We start from the raw sequence: 14,349 nt of genomic DNA on the forward strand, positions 1-14,349 counted from the left end.
AGGTTTTGTTTACTTTAACTCATACCTTCCACTCTGCTGTGTAAACAAATTCGATACTTGTACCAATAATAGGCCTAACATGGCCTAGCGCGTTAAGGCGTGCACTTCGTAATCTGAGGGTCGAGGGTTCGCGCCTGAGTCGCGCCAAAACATGCTCGCCCTCCCAGCCGTGGGGGCGTTATAAGGTGACGGTCAATCCCACTTTTCGTTGGTAAAAGAGTAGCCCAAGAGTTGGCGGTGGGTGGTGATGACTAGCTACCTTTCCTCTAGTCTTACACTGCTAAATTAGGGACGGCTAGCACAGATAGCCCTAGAGTAGCTTTGTGCGAAATTCCAAAACAAACAAAAACAAACAAACAAATGTACCAATAAACTAAATATTCAGTGATTGAAAATGTCACCTCTTTGTTTATTTTTTTAAATCGAGAAATAAATTTAAATTTCAAATTTCTAGCTGCTGTTTAAATATGTTTCGTCACAAAGTTCGAATAAAAGTTGTTTTTAAAAGAACTGAAATATATTCCTAATACATTAAAATTAATTTGTTTGTTTCGGAATTTCGCACAAAGCTACTCAAGGGCTATCTGTGCTAGCCGTCTCTAATTTAGCAGTGTAAGACTAGAGGGAAGGCAGCTAGTCATCACCACCCACCGCCAACTCTTGGGCTACTCTTTTACCAACGAATAGTGGGATTGACTGTCACATTATAACGCCCCCACGGCTGAAAGGGCGAGCATATTTGTCGTAACGGGGATGTGAACCCACGACCCGCAGATTACGAGTCGCACGCCTTAACACGCTTGGTCATGCCGGGCCCATTAAAATTAAAGATAAGTAACGTTTTTATACGCGGTGGCACGACACAACATACCACGAGTCAAAACTATGATGTTATTTATTGTTATGTATAAAGTTACATAACTGGCTCCCTGCTATGTGCCCACACGAGTATCAAATACAGATTTTAATCTTAGGGCTTTCAGACTTACAACTGAGCCACTAACGGTATATTTAACCCTTGCTGCTATTATTTATATATATACAACTCAGTAACTAATTTATGATTCCTAAAAGTGATATAGTAAAAAAATAAGCAAGTATTTTGTCATGTTTAACTGTAATAATACATTTGAGATGTTGTGGATATATAATAAATTTATAATGTCTAACTTCTTCCAAGATGAATAGCACAATTTGAAGATAACATATAATTGCGTCGTTCCAATAACGAAGTATTTCAATTTTGTTTTAAAAGGACACCTTACTATAAATATATTATCACAGTAGTATTTACATATCAGTATATATTATCACAGTAATAATAACATATCAGTGTATATTATCACCGTAATAATTACATACCAGTGTATCTTGTTTATTTGTTTTTGAATTTCGCTCAAAGCTAATCGAGGGCTATCTACACTAGCCGTCCCTAAATTAGCAGTGTAAGACTAGAGGGAAGGCAGCTAGTCATCACCGCCATCTCTTGGGCTACTCTTTTATCAACGAATAGTGGGATTGACCGTAGCATTATAATGCCCCCACGGCTGAAAGGGCGAGCATATTTGGTACGACGGGGATTCGAACCCGAGAACCTCAGATTACAAATCGATCGCCTTAACTCACCTGACCATGTCCGGCCCCCCAGTGCATCTTATGACAGCATTAATTACATATCAGTATATATTACTGCACTAATAATATATAATATTCACCACAACTTCTTCTTGACCTTTTTAAATCCAAAAGTGATTGTTTCATATCAACCAAATTGGGAAATCATTTTTAATGAACATTTATACACATCAAATTGTCGTCGTTGTCCTATATTTAATGTTCTACCTTGGCACTGAATGCACGAAACACCGTTCATGGTTGATGTTCTAGTTTCTTCACCATCATATGGTTCAAGTGCAGTAATAACCTGCGTTGTTTTTTTTTCAGCGGCGCACAGTGTAATGAACCGGGCTAAAGTGGAGAAAATGGAAACGCGTGGCTAAATAGCACGCAATTTGTAACTGAAGGGAAAACTAACAAGAAACAAAAGCGAAACAAATATTAATATTTAAAGTTAAAGCAGTGCTCACAAATGCATTTTATTTCTGTGTGTTTTGCACTGTATGTGGCTTAATCGTATTTATATGCATCGTGGAATCATCAGAAGAGTTAAGTTACCAATCAATCACAAATAGATCAGCTCAATTAAAATACATTCATAAACACCATAACTATAACTTTTAATAATAACTTTCTATGTACACTAAATACATTCTTATCTTACGCAGGTGTAAAAACCTAAAAATTAGGTTTTACCTAAATAGCAGCTGTTTAGAACCAAGCTTTTGAAAGCTCAAAGTCTTTAAATTATTATATAAGGAACTATTTTGTCCGTACAAGGTTTATGAGTCTATGACTTTCTGAATTTAAGTTTCAGAATTAATATTTTCTTTCAGTTTTGAATACTGTATCATGTTTTACGTAAATATTTTAAAGGGAAAATAGAATATTGCTGAAGTAACTCGAATTACCGTCTTGGTTTAACAACGAACACATTCTTTAGGGTTCTAATACGACACAAATTATTCTGTAATGTTATGTTTTTATACTTGTTACAACACACATTGTACAGAACTGAAAAAAAAATGGAAATCGTTAATTATATGTAAGAAACGTAAAGTACTACAGCCGTAATTAATGGAATTGATTAATTACGTTACTGGTGTTCTTGTATTTTGTGTGTGTGACGCAAATGTTATGGTCTGGTGGTTAGGGAACTAAACCAGGAATTTGTAGGCTGCGTGTTTGAAACCTTAGCACTAAATATGCTCGTCCTTTCAGCTGTGAAGGCATTATAATATGACGTTCAGTCCCACTATTCGTTGGTAAAAGAGTAGCTCAAGAATTGGCTGTGATGGCATTAACTAGCTGTTTTTCTCTAGTGTATCACTGCTAAATTACATACGGTTAGCAAAGGTAGCCCTCGAGCAGCTTTGCGCAAACTTTAAACCAAATCAAGTCATATATGTAATGAGAAACACTGTAATAAATAAAGTCTTGGATTCAAAATTAATTTGTTTCATAAACGTTTTTTAAAAAATTCAATGAGGCTCATAAATTCTTTTGGGAGGTATAGTTTTAAACTGCGTGCATATTATCTCTTTATTTTTATTTATATTTATTTCTGGCAGATCCACACTCATCACATGATATAATAAAATAAAAAATCTGTTAATACAAATTCTTTGTTGACTTTTTAAACGAACAAAATAAAAACGTTTACGTAAGTTTGATAATGTTTTCAGGTCATGTACTATCCCAAATTTAGGTACTACACTTCATTTATTGCGAAGTTGTATTTTGTGTGTGTGTGTGGGGGGTAAGATACGTATTTTTAACTTGTTTTTCCTCGTAGTAAACAGACCTCCTTTTAAAAAAAAAAAACACTGTTGCGTAACTTCTACCACTGAAAATACTTGTCCGAGCCAACGACCTACAGACTATGTTTTTATATCTAATTGTTTTAAAAGTAGATAGAATATGTAGATGAAATCGGTAATGCGTGTTTGTTATTATGAAGAAAGCTGTCTGTTCTCCGCCCAAACAAATTATATCATCTATCCATAGTAAGATTGTAATCGGTAGAAGAAATTAGCTAATCAATTGTTATCCAAGTATCTTTCTATTTTAAAAGGGTAAATATCAAATAATACATAATTTTAGATAAGGCAGTTCAAATTCATTTTGTTTGTTTGTTTGTTCGTTTTGAATTTCGCTCAAAGCTACACGAGGGCTATCTACGCTAGCCGTCCCTAATTTAGCAGTGTAAGACTAGAGGGAAGGCAGCTAGTCATCACCACCCACCGCCAACTCTTGGGCTACTCTTGTACCAACAAATAGTGGGATTGACCGTCACATTATAACGCCCCCACGGCTGAAAGGGCGAGCATGTTTGGCGCGAAGGGGGATGCGAACCCGCGACCCTCAGACTACGAGTTGCACGCCTTAACACGCTTGGCCATGCCGGGCCGTTTCAAATTCATATTTAGCATGTTTGTTATTTGTGCGAAATGTTTTTATTTACGTAGAAATTTTCTGAAAACATTTTTGATGACAATTTTGTACATATTTTTAATGAGAGTGTCACAACATAACTTTTAACTACGCTAGTTGTTACAATCTTCGGTAATTGACTAAACTTTACTGTTATATTTTAAGTGCAAAGTAATTGTTAGAGCCAATTCCCGGTTTATAACGTTGTAAGTCCTCAGAAATACCGCTGTACCACTACGAGAGAGCAAAATCAGTACTGAAAGAAGAGTCGTTTATATATATATTAAATTAGGGCAATCCGTGTTTACTTGTCTCACTTAAAGTCACCGTGAATTTGATGTGCTCACTATTTCATTATTTCTGAGTGTTTTATTTATGTCTTCCTTTCTAAAAATTCTATATTTAACTTCAAGAGTAGCTAGCATCACCAGTGTTAACAACATGTATAATATTCAGTTTACGTTTATTTCAGTTAAAACTGTATCAAACAAATCATATAAAATGGCTTTTGAATAGTGAAGTTGTTAATGTTTTCGCCGAGTTTTTTCTTCTAATAACACTTTTAAGAACATAATTTTGTGTAGATTGTATATATATGTTGTCCTTTGTTTCTTTAAATCACCTACTATCTAAATGTATCTCTCAACAAGCCCATTTTAACACTTTCACCTTCAATTTAATATTATTCCTGGTAGCTTAGTAGTGAGCTTGAGGGCTTGTAATGCTAAACATTGAGGTTCAGTCTCAAAGGTGAACAATAGATAGATCAACTTACAAATTTGCGCAAAAGTTCAAATAATCATTTAATAATTAGTTGTTCTTTGAGACATTTTAGATCCTAGATTTGTTAGGAATGGCCCAAGATTGCCTCCTAAGACCACTGTTTTTCTAAGAATGCCCAAAACTGTTTATATCGCTAAAAGATTAAAAATAAAATTCCAGGTAACAGCTTATGCCAAAATCTAAAATATTTAGATCTATGTTTTCATTTGTCCATTTACGGCCGCAACGAATTTCTGTATTAACTTTAACTCTGTTTTTTTGGTTTCATTAATAGGTTTCTAATATTGGAGGGTTCATCAATATTATACAAAATGTATCAACAAATATAGCATTTTATTTATTTCATTCCTGTGTGTTGTTTGTACACACTATTATACTTGACCTATTTTACTACTATCCTGAAACAATTAGTGTAAATCATGAACACTTTACATGTTGCAACTATAAAGCAAGTGCTACTTGAATGAAAGCAAAAAACACGAGCTTTCCAAAGAAAATATTTTATTCATTCAAAAATATTTATCTTACAAAAAATATTCTGCTGTATCATTCGCTAAGAGAACAGCTTACACCAAATATGATGACAGTTCATATTACTGAAACAAATCCTTTTTTGTAATACAATCCTATTGTAGATTTGATACTTCCGCATGGATAATTTGTTGAATATGAGATTTTCAATATACACAGAGGCAAAATAATATATATATATATGTGTGTGTGTCTTTGTTTGCTTTCCATTAGCGATGAAGTATACACTTCTTAAAGCTTTTTAAATTTAAATGTTTCGTATCAAAACATGAAAGCTATTGACAGAAAAATATCAAACTGATATCTATCGATAAAGTTAGTCAAAAGCAGATATGATGGTTGTATAACAATTTATAGAAAATTAATTACATATATAAAAATTCCTTGGAAATTCTCACTTTTTTAAATGAGATATCACTGACCTTTTATATGTCGCAGTAATTCAAAAGCCTGAAAATGATTATTAATCTACCATTGAAATCTTAGTGAGATACTGCTGCTACAGATCTGTATACCCCTCCAGCAAAATAAAACAAAGTCATATATTCGACATTATTTTCCCAAATATAAATACCTGTCTGTCACAGATCTCAGGGATGACAGGTTAGTAAAACAAAGAATATGCCTCAGTATTTTTTAACACTTTTTGATGCTGTTGTTTTTAAGTTCAGTGACTCTTTTATTCTCCCTTGTAAACATCAATATAAAATTCATCTTAAACTCAAGCTAGTAAAATATTAGAAATATAAATGCGAGGTACCTGCCTCTTTCATTCCTGCAATATAACCTACACCCGTGTGTATATGTGTTACAATTCATATTAGTTGAATTGTCTTTATACTAAAACCTTGTAACTATAATAATATCTTCCATGCTAGCAGTTTCCTGTAGTAATATTTATATATATAGGTATCTGACACTAAGAAGGAAAGATATCAATTACCAGTATCTGACAAAAACATAGATTAAGAAATACTCTAAATCCCCAGCAGGTAAAGGAAAGATTAAGAATGAGAGATACCATAAATATACAGCTGGTATTGGAAAGGTTAATTTGAAACTACAGTTTAAAAAGGTAATATAATTCACCTTGTCCAACAGAAGAAACAATAAATACTGTTTTACTACAGCCAAAAGTTCAATCTTTACTTTCTGCCAATTAACACTAATAATAAAATCCAATTAAATACATTTATCAGATAATTTAAACATTGTGAAATATCCCAAAACATCATGATTTACGAATGCTATATTACTGAATACAAGAAATTAGAAAAAGTATCCACAGCACGATATAAACTAAAAACGTTTTAAATACTTACAGTATTTTATTTAACTAACAAGGCAATAAATTTAATTTGCAAGACCTATTTCAAGGAAAACAATATCATCCACTAGGAGTCCAATACATTTTGCAAAAATAAAGTAGGAAATATGAAGACATTACGTACTGGGAAACAAATAATCTTGTGGTTAAATAACGGTTTAATGACTGCTTTCTTATGCATCATTTTGGTTTTTGATCTAAGAACGTGTACAAATTTGAAACACATAAAATGTCTGTCAATATTTTCTGTAAGACTACATTCTGCTAAGTGCATTGTGCGATTACAGATTTAATTTGATAGCACATGGGTTATTCACTATAACTCTTGCATTAACACACATTCTTATAAAACAACTAACTCGTTTCCTTTTAACAAATAACAGTATCCTTCATATCACTTATGATATGATCATAATCAACTTAGCTAAACCACCAATAAACTTTAAATTGGACAATTGGGTACAAGTACCTATGGATACTGCATAACATTAAGAAAAGTGTCAAGTAAAATATTTGCAATAAAATTTTGTTTAATACGGATTTTAAGGGCTTAAATAGACTTTAATATGTTAGAACTTTTAACTTTCTTATCAAGGATTTTTTTAAACCCTACACATTAGAATATTCTTATTCTTCGCTGTTATCCTTCGTTCCACTGATAAGCAGCATTATTCTGCATTAGGGGTGTCACTGTTTTACTTTTATTTAAAACAAACTTTTTATCGTAAAACAGTGTTTGTTTATCATACCTTTTAATATAATTATGATTTTTTTCACTCAAAAATGGGAAGCAAAACAAATTAAGACGTTTGTGGACGAATCTGGTTTTTTGTTTGCTTTCAATATCTGAGCATTAAGTTGAATGTACTCAGGAACTTTAGAAACTTATTGCAAGAGCTTATAAGTATAACAAGTGTGTGGATAATGCAGGAAATGTGATATATTATCTGTCCCATCCCATTTTTTGCACTTGATGCTAGCCTGTAAAAATAGTCATTGACCATTAAAAACCAAGTGAAGAAACAAAAATATAACGTTTTAAAGCTTCCACGAACTAACCGTAAAATCCTCAAAGTTGGGCCATCAATAAGATAAACAAAAATAAAAATAGAATATGTATTTGGCAGCTTAAAAAGGTCGAAATTTTAAAAAAAAGAAGATGAAAAGAATCAGCAACCATAGACTGATTGACTGTTGCAAAAACAAAGAAATGAAAACATGGAGTTATTTATTACAATCTTTCAATATATTATTCATATTGGTGCATATTTGTTGAACCAAACAGCTATACTCCGCAAAAAATCATGGAGACATCCTAAATATTTAACTACTCTATACGCATAACAGTCTATAACAAAAATCCAAACAAGAGCCTATAAGATTTGGTATGCATTAATAAAAAAAAAAACAGAAAATGTTTATAAACTTCTCACAAAATCGTATCTTTAGTAAACAAAATTTAATAGACAAACATTTAGGATAATTTTTAAATACTGGTAATCTCATCGAAACATTTAAACAGGCTAAGTAATAGAATGGTACAGATCTATTTATTGGTACGATCTTTTCTCTTCTAGTTCGACGAAGAATAGTATATTATTGCCTTATACCAACAAACTTTACTACTATTAAGGATGTGTATTTTTTTTCAAATATTAATCATTAGGTCTTTTCTAAATTAAAGCTTTGATTTAAAAAAGAATAAAAAAGCTAATTTATATAAAAAGCTTCGAACTTCGAGAAGTCCTATCCAATGTAAGTTGTTGATGTTGTTTTACTCTTAGAAAATTCACTAGATTATTGAAAATATTAAATCAAATTATTCTTCTGTCTTTAGTACTGCAACATGAATGATCAGAGGCAGGAAAATGCTAACGAACTGCATTGAAAACTTATTGTACGTTAAGTTTGTTTACATGTTTTGTAAGCTAGCACTGACTTGAAAATTATGTTGGATAACATTATTACATATCACTTGCTTTGTAATTTTACAATCTATCGATTGTAGCCACTACCATGGTGCGTGTTGCCCCCTAACCCTATACCTTTGTCCAGTACCACACCAAAAACAACTCTTCCATTCAAGTTGACTTTAGGTTTACCTAAGCTTGGCAAGAGAAGACTAGTAAGAGATCCTACAGGGCTATATCCACCATAACCTTTTCCCCGTCTATATGTATCGATATTCCCTTGGAAGGTGGGTATTCGCTGTGACCACCACTTTCATGGTATTCATCATGATAACCACTCTCGTGATAGTCACCATTGTAACCACCATAACTGTTGTAATCGACCTTAGGAGGTTCTGGAGGGTAATAAGAAGGAGCAGGAGCCTTATAGCTATCTGAAGAATAAGTTGATGGTGGTGAATAAGGTGGAGGGGCGTATCCTCCGTAACTATGTTGTGATTCTCTAGAGTAGCTTCTATCATCATGTGCTTTTGACTGCTCATCAGGCACAAACGGTTGTTCACCTGACCTTTTAGGACCCAGAGTTCTGGAAATAGTTGCGTCCAAAGCTTCCAAGTCTTTCACTAGTGGACGTTTTTTGTTTGTGACGTCATCGGAATCATCATCATCAAATTGGACATTTTCATTTGAATTTTGTGACAACCCCGAAGAAGTGCTTTTGCTATTAGCCAATTTCTCAATTTTCTTCTTATCTGGGGGAGTGAAAACTACTGTTTGTGGTGAGTTTTTGTTTTTATCCTTGGAAGCCTCAATAATCCTTGTGAGCAAATCAGTAACATCAGATTCGTCGTTCATCGATAACCTTGCTGGTGGATCTCCATCTAAATCTGGATTTTCTATAGAAGTCGATTCTGTAGTTGAGTCATCTTTCTTTTACCATTATTCATGTGTTGTACAAAGAACACGTCATCTTTCTTCCCTTTTGACTGACCAATACTACTAGAGAAGGCCTCTTGCTCAGGAATACTGTTGGAAAAATCATTTATCGCAGTTTTCACTCGATCACTTTCTAGATCAAGTGAGGTTAACTTATCTGGCCGTTTGATCAGAGTTGGGTTTGGACCGAATCTACTGTCCATTCTATTCTCCAAAAACGGCCTCTGTCCGATTCCAACAAGCTTGTTATTGACCTATACAGTTGGGAAAAGTCAGATACTTAATACTGAATTAATAGAAAAACAAAAACAACAACAAATATTTATTATCTTCTCATTACAAGGAATGAGTATATTGCACCGTATACTTAGACACAGCAAGTGTAATACTTTTCCACGTAAGACCCATATATTAAATCTTAATATTCGTAACAGTACATGAATATAAACTTCAGTTTTCATTTGTGACTCAAGAATAAATGAGTAAATAAATTTAGTTTTTCAGAACACATACATGCGTATATGTATATATATATGCACACACTAAAACGTGTTATTGCAGATCAGGTTTAAAGAGTTTTTAATGTACATTAAAATCATAGAATGTTTGGATGTTACGACCAAACATCTCATTTCGTAGAACGACTGTCACAATCAACTGTTGTGCGTTCAAACCGTACCTTCGTCTCTTAATTACATATTAGTTGTATAGTACAATAACTAAAAAAAATGTTGCTATAATTACCGAGATGTTATCACTTGGTTTTTAAATGTTTTCTCTAAGAGAATGAAACTCAATATCATTCAGTTTGTTTGAGGTGTTTGACCGAATTATCAAACGTATCTCTGAAATCAGTTTGGAATAAAATTGGGTCACGTTAAAGTACCCAACCAACCAGCCCTGCGGTCTTTATTAAAATTCAAGACCTTCAAAGTCACGGTCAGGGACTTATACAACACTAAATTAATTCAGTAAAACATTATATCTTGTATTATTTATGTCAACCAACCAAATTTCTGTTCTTATAGGCCCGGCATAGCCAAGTGGTTAAGGCACTTGGCTCGTAATCTGGGGATCGCGGGTTCAATTCCCCGTCCCACCAAACATGCTCGCCCTTTCAGCCGTGGAGGCGTTATAATGTGACGGTCAATCCCTCTAATCGTTAGTAAAAGAGTAGCCCAAGAGTTGGCAGTGGGTGGTGATGACTAGCTGTCATTTTAGATCATATTTTTTGACAAAATTTACCCGAAGAAAACATTATATTTAAATGTTAACTCATAATAACCGTCGAACAAAGTTATTATAATCTTCAGATAAAATTATTATAAACACTAATTAAAGTTATTTGAAGAATATTAGAGTGCATATAAATGTTTTGTTTTTATTATTTTTGAGTTACACACTTCAAAGCGCTTTACGATTGTTTCAAAGACTAAGTTTCTGTAAGAAAGACATAATCTAGTTTCGAAGACATACTCTATTTTCCAAGATTATCACTCTGAAGAGAGACATTCTGTTTTTCTGATGTTTCTTCTTCTTTCATTTGTTTTCTCCTTTTCCAAACATCTTTCTCAGTCAACTGTCATTCCTTCATTCACGGTGTATTGAGTTTTTTAGGCATTTTTAAGGATTTTATGAGTTTCAAAGTTCAAACACACAAAATATGTATGTTTTGGGCTCCTGTGCTGTCATATTTACAGCATTCAAGATGAAACTTGGCAAATAAATATACATTTTGATGCGTTCAACATATTTGCATTAAAATATTAGATTTGTTCATTTTGTGTCTTTTATGGCAAGCCATAACTCATTGAAAGAAAGAGCAATTTGGGCTTGTTAGTTAATTATTCGATTACATTTTGACCAGTTTACATGGGGGTTGATACAATGATACTCTTCTACAGGCCCCACATATTGACAGCAAAAATAGCAGAATTGTCCATATGTAGCAGTTGCGGGGGTGAACAAGTTGCCACAAAAAGAATAATTTTTAACAATCACTTCAGGACAAAGATACTCTTTCACAGGTTATAAACATTTAAAAAAGGGATATGCCCATTCTCCATTTTTTCAGGGATCAAAAAGTCACAAAAGGTATAATTCTACGAGTTTTGATCATTTCAAACTATATGTCGACCAATTTATGTGAGATATAGTAAAAAGATACAGACATCCGCTGGGACAGAGTTAAGTCTACAGATTTACAACGCTAAAATCAGGGGTTTGATTGCCCTCAGTGGACACAGCAAAGATTCTGAAGTGGCGTTGATATAAGAAAAACATACAAAGACATTACTTCTAGCTCCCAGACAGACAAGTTTGGAATTTTTGTCTTTTGCTCACTTTTCAAGCGAAGAAAGCACAGTTGAGGTTTTTCCTAAGTTATTCACGTGTTTGTCAATCAACTTACATGGTATTTGGTACAAAGACACTTTCTTGCAGGCACAAAACAGTGATATAGACAATTTTCGATTATTCCTTTATGTCAAAACTTATCATATCCAGGTTTAAACTTTCAACTATTTCAAATGAACTCTACTTTTACGGCAATCAAAGTAAGCCCAGTAACGTACTAACTTGCAACTTTAATTAGATCTAGTTAATTTCCAGTTTCAAAAGAAAAACACTTTAAACTAATAGTATAATTATTATGAGCTTGTAGTTCCTCTACTTTAAAACTAATAGATGTTCCTTAAAAGTTACCTGAGTAGACTTAAAGGGCATGTTGATCTTGTTTGTTCCTAAAACAGTTCCAGCATTTACTGCCCATGCTACAACACCTACATGAGAAATAAAAATTTACGTTATTCGTTATATAATAATGTAATAAAAATACCAATTAAATCTTTGACTTTATAAACAACTAAAAAAACTTTTTGAAGTAGGAAAAGGAAAGTAAATACTACATTAACCTCGAAGTCACAGATGCTGAGTTGTTGTTGTTTTTTTCCCCTGGAAATAAGAGGAGACAATATAACTAACACGTGAGAAGTTTATTAGTCATAAATATTATATACGTGTCTCCGTTGGGGGAGCGCCTGTATTAGAATAAGAAGTAATTTAAATCTTATCCATCAAATTATTCCTGCTGGACAACAAGTAATTATGTCATTGATTAATAAGCAAAAATGCTATAAAATATTTTGGTTTATAAGCATTTGATGTACAAATTACAGAAGGAAACAGTATGTCAAAACCTACCACCGTCTGATAAAACTTCATTTTTGAATGCGAGTTTTGTGGACCTGTAAACGCATGATTAACATAACTATTTAAACCAAAAAGCACAACTAAACCTGAAAATCCTTCTAAGTTGTCCGTGACCTAATTGATAAAGCATCCAGTTTCTGAATCTGAGAGTTCATGGTTCATGTGCGACTCGTTACCGGTGAAACATGGTCCGTACTGTAGTACCTTGATGCGCTATAAGGATAACAGTCAAATCCCACTATTCTGTTAGACAAAAGTAGTAACCCGACTGTTGTCGGTAGGTAATGATGGCTACCTGCTTTCCCGCTGAAAACCGAGTTTCGATACCCGTGGTGGGCAGATCCCTGATAGCTCATTATATAGCGTTGTGCTTATTTCCAAACACTCGATCAGTCAATCAACGCTCTATTGTATCAGTTAAAATGCTGAATCGGGTACGCTTATATAGCCCTTCTGTATCACTGTGCGAAAATTCTAGAACAAACACAATAAACTTGCATTCTGTATTTAGTTCAAAGATGTGTTCCTATAGTGCAAGGAACTACAGTTGCCTTAAATAACAGTACAGACTTTCCTCTGTTTCTTAAGTAACAGTTTTTAAGTTACTTAAAACACCTTAAGTGTTTTCCTCTTTCTCTTTATTTGCAACAAAAGTTCGAGCACTGTAAATAAGTTAATGATTTAATAGGTAGTTTTTGATTAACTAAGCAAGTAAATTTAAGCTGCAGTAAAACTTACGATGCCAAATGAGAAAAGAGCCAACTACTAAATATTATTAGATATTTGAACAATTTAATGGACTGCCTCCAATCTGTAACAAAATATTATGAATTCTATAAATTAAATTAATTGATGACAAAACCAACGTAAATCCATTCTTCAAATGACAAGATCCTGAAAGCTGATTGGTAGTTGTAACTTTTAAGTCGTGATTAACTATATTATATCAAAACAGTTTTTATATGTGTCTGCCCCTTTTTTTATTAAATAAATTTTATAAATTTAGCGTAATGAGAAATACAGTCTTATATATATATATATGCCACCAAGCTATTTGTTTAAACTTTATTTAAAATTGCAATATTGTAGGTTGGTTTACCATGAAAAATATAAAGTCGTCAGATTTTTGTATAAACCAAATTAGTTTCTTCCATGTGACTAAAATTAAAAACGAGAATTCCAGTGCTTGAATTCCATTACAGTTCTTTCTCTAATAATATTTAAATTACGTATGGCAAATCAATCTCAATTCCCTGTAGAATAATTCTAAATCACTGTTAAATAACAGCGAGGTAGGTATAGAACTGATTAAAGTCACAAACCTATAACTCCAGCAACTATCGGAAGAATCAACCCAAATGCGATGAGAATTTTTGCCTTCCTACTTGCTTTTTTGGTATCGTCCATTCGTTCCACTTGAGCTCTCATTGTGGTTAGCGGCTGACTGCGAGCAGTCGATCTTCCTAAACGTGAAGAAGAAAACATAGCGTTAGTGACATGTGCAACTTGCTGTTTCATTGTGACAACCATAAGATTCCTTAGTTATTTATTTTTCGGGGTAGAAGGGACTAGATTATAAAAAGGTAAGCTACTTTTAAAAAG

The 14,349-nt window shown here is 33.2% G+C and overlaps 1 protein-coding gene across 8 annotated transcripts in view; it reads right to left on the reverse strand.

The window, feature by feature from the left end:
• Nucleotides 1–9,497: 9,497 nt before the first annotated feature.
• LOC143225891 (suppressor of cytokine signaling 2-like) overlaps nt 9,498–14,349 on the reverse strand; it is a 73,279-nt gene continuing 68,427 nt past the window's right edge. For all 8 annotated transcript variants that reach the window (XM_076456058.1, XM_076456057.1, XM_076456060.1 and 5 more), the window contains 3 exons: nt 14,070–14,210; nt 12,241–12,317; nt 9,498–9,791 (listed from right to left, as the gene is read on the reverse strand). In XM_076456058.1, the coding sequence (XP_076312173.1) occupies nt 9,498–9,791; nt 12,241–12,317; nt 14,070–14,210 (512 nt within the window). The remainder of the gene's footprint in view (nt 9,792–12,240; nt 12,318–14,069; nt 14,211–14,349) is intronic.

The sequence above is a fragment of the Tachypleus tridentatus genome, chromosome 9, assembly GCF_004210375.1.
Source record: "Tachypleus tridentatus isolate NWPU-2018 chromosome 9, ASM421037v1, whole genome shotgun sequence".
Taxonomy (NCBI): domain Eukaryota; kingdom Metazoa; phylum Arthropoda; class Merostomata; order Xiphosura; family Limulidae; genus Tachypleus; species Tachypleus tridentatus.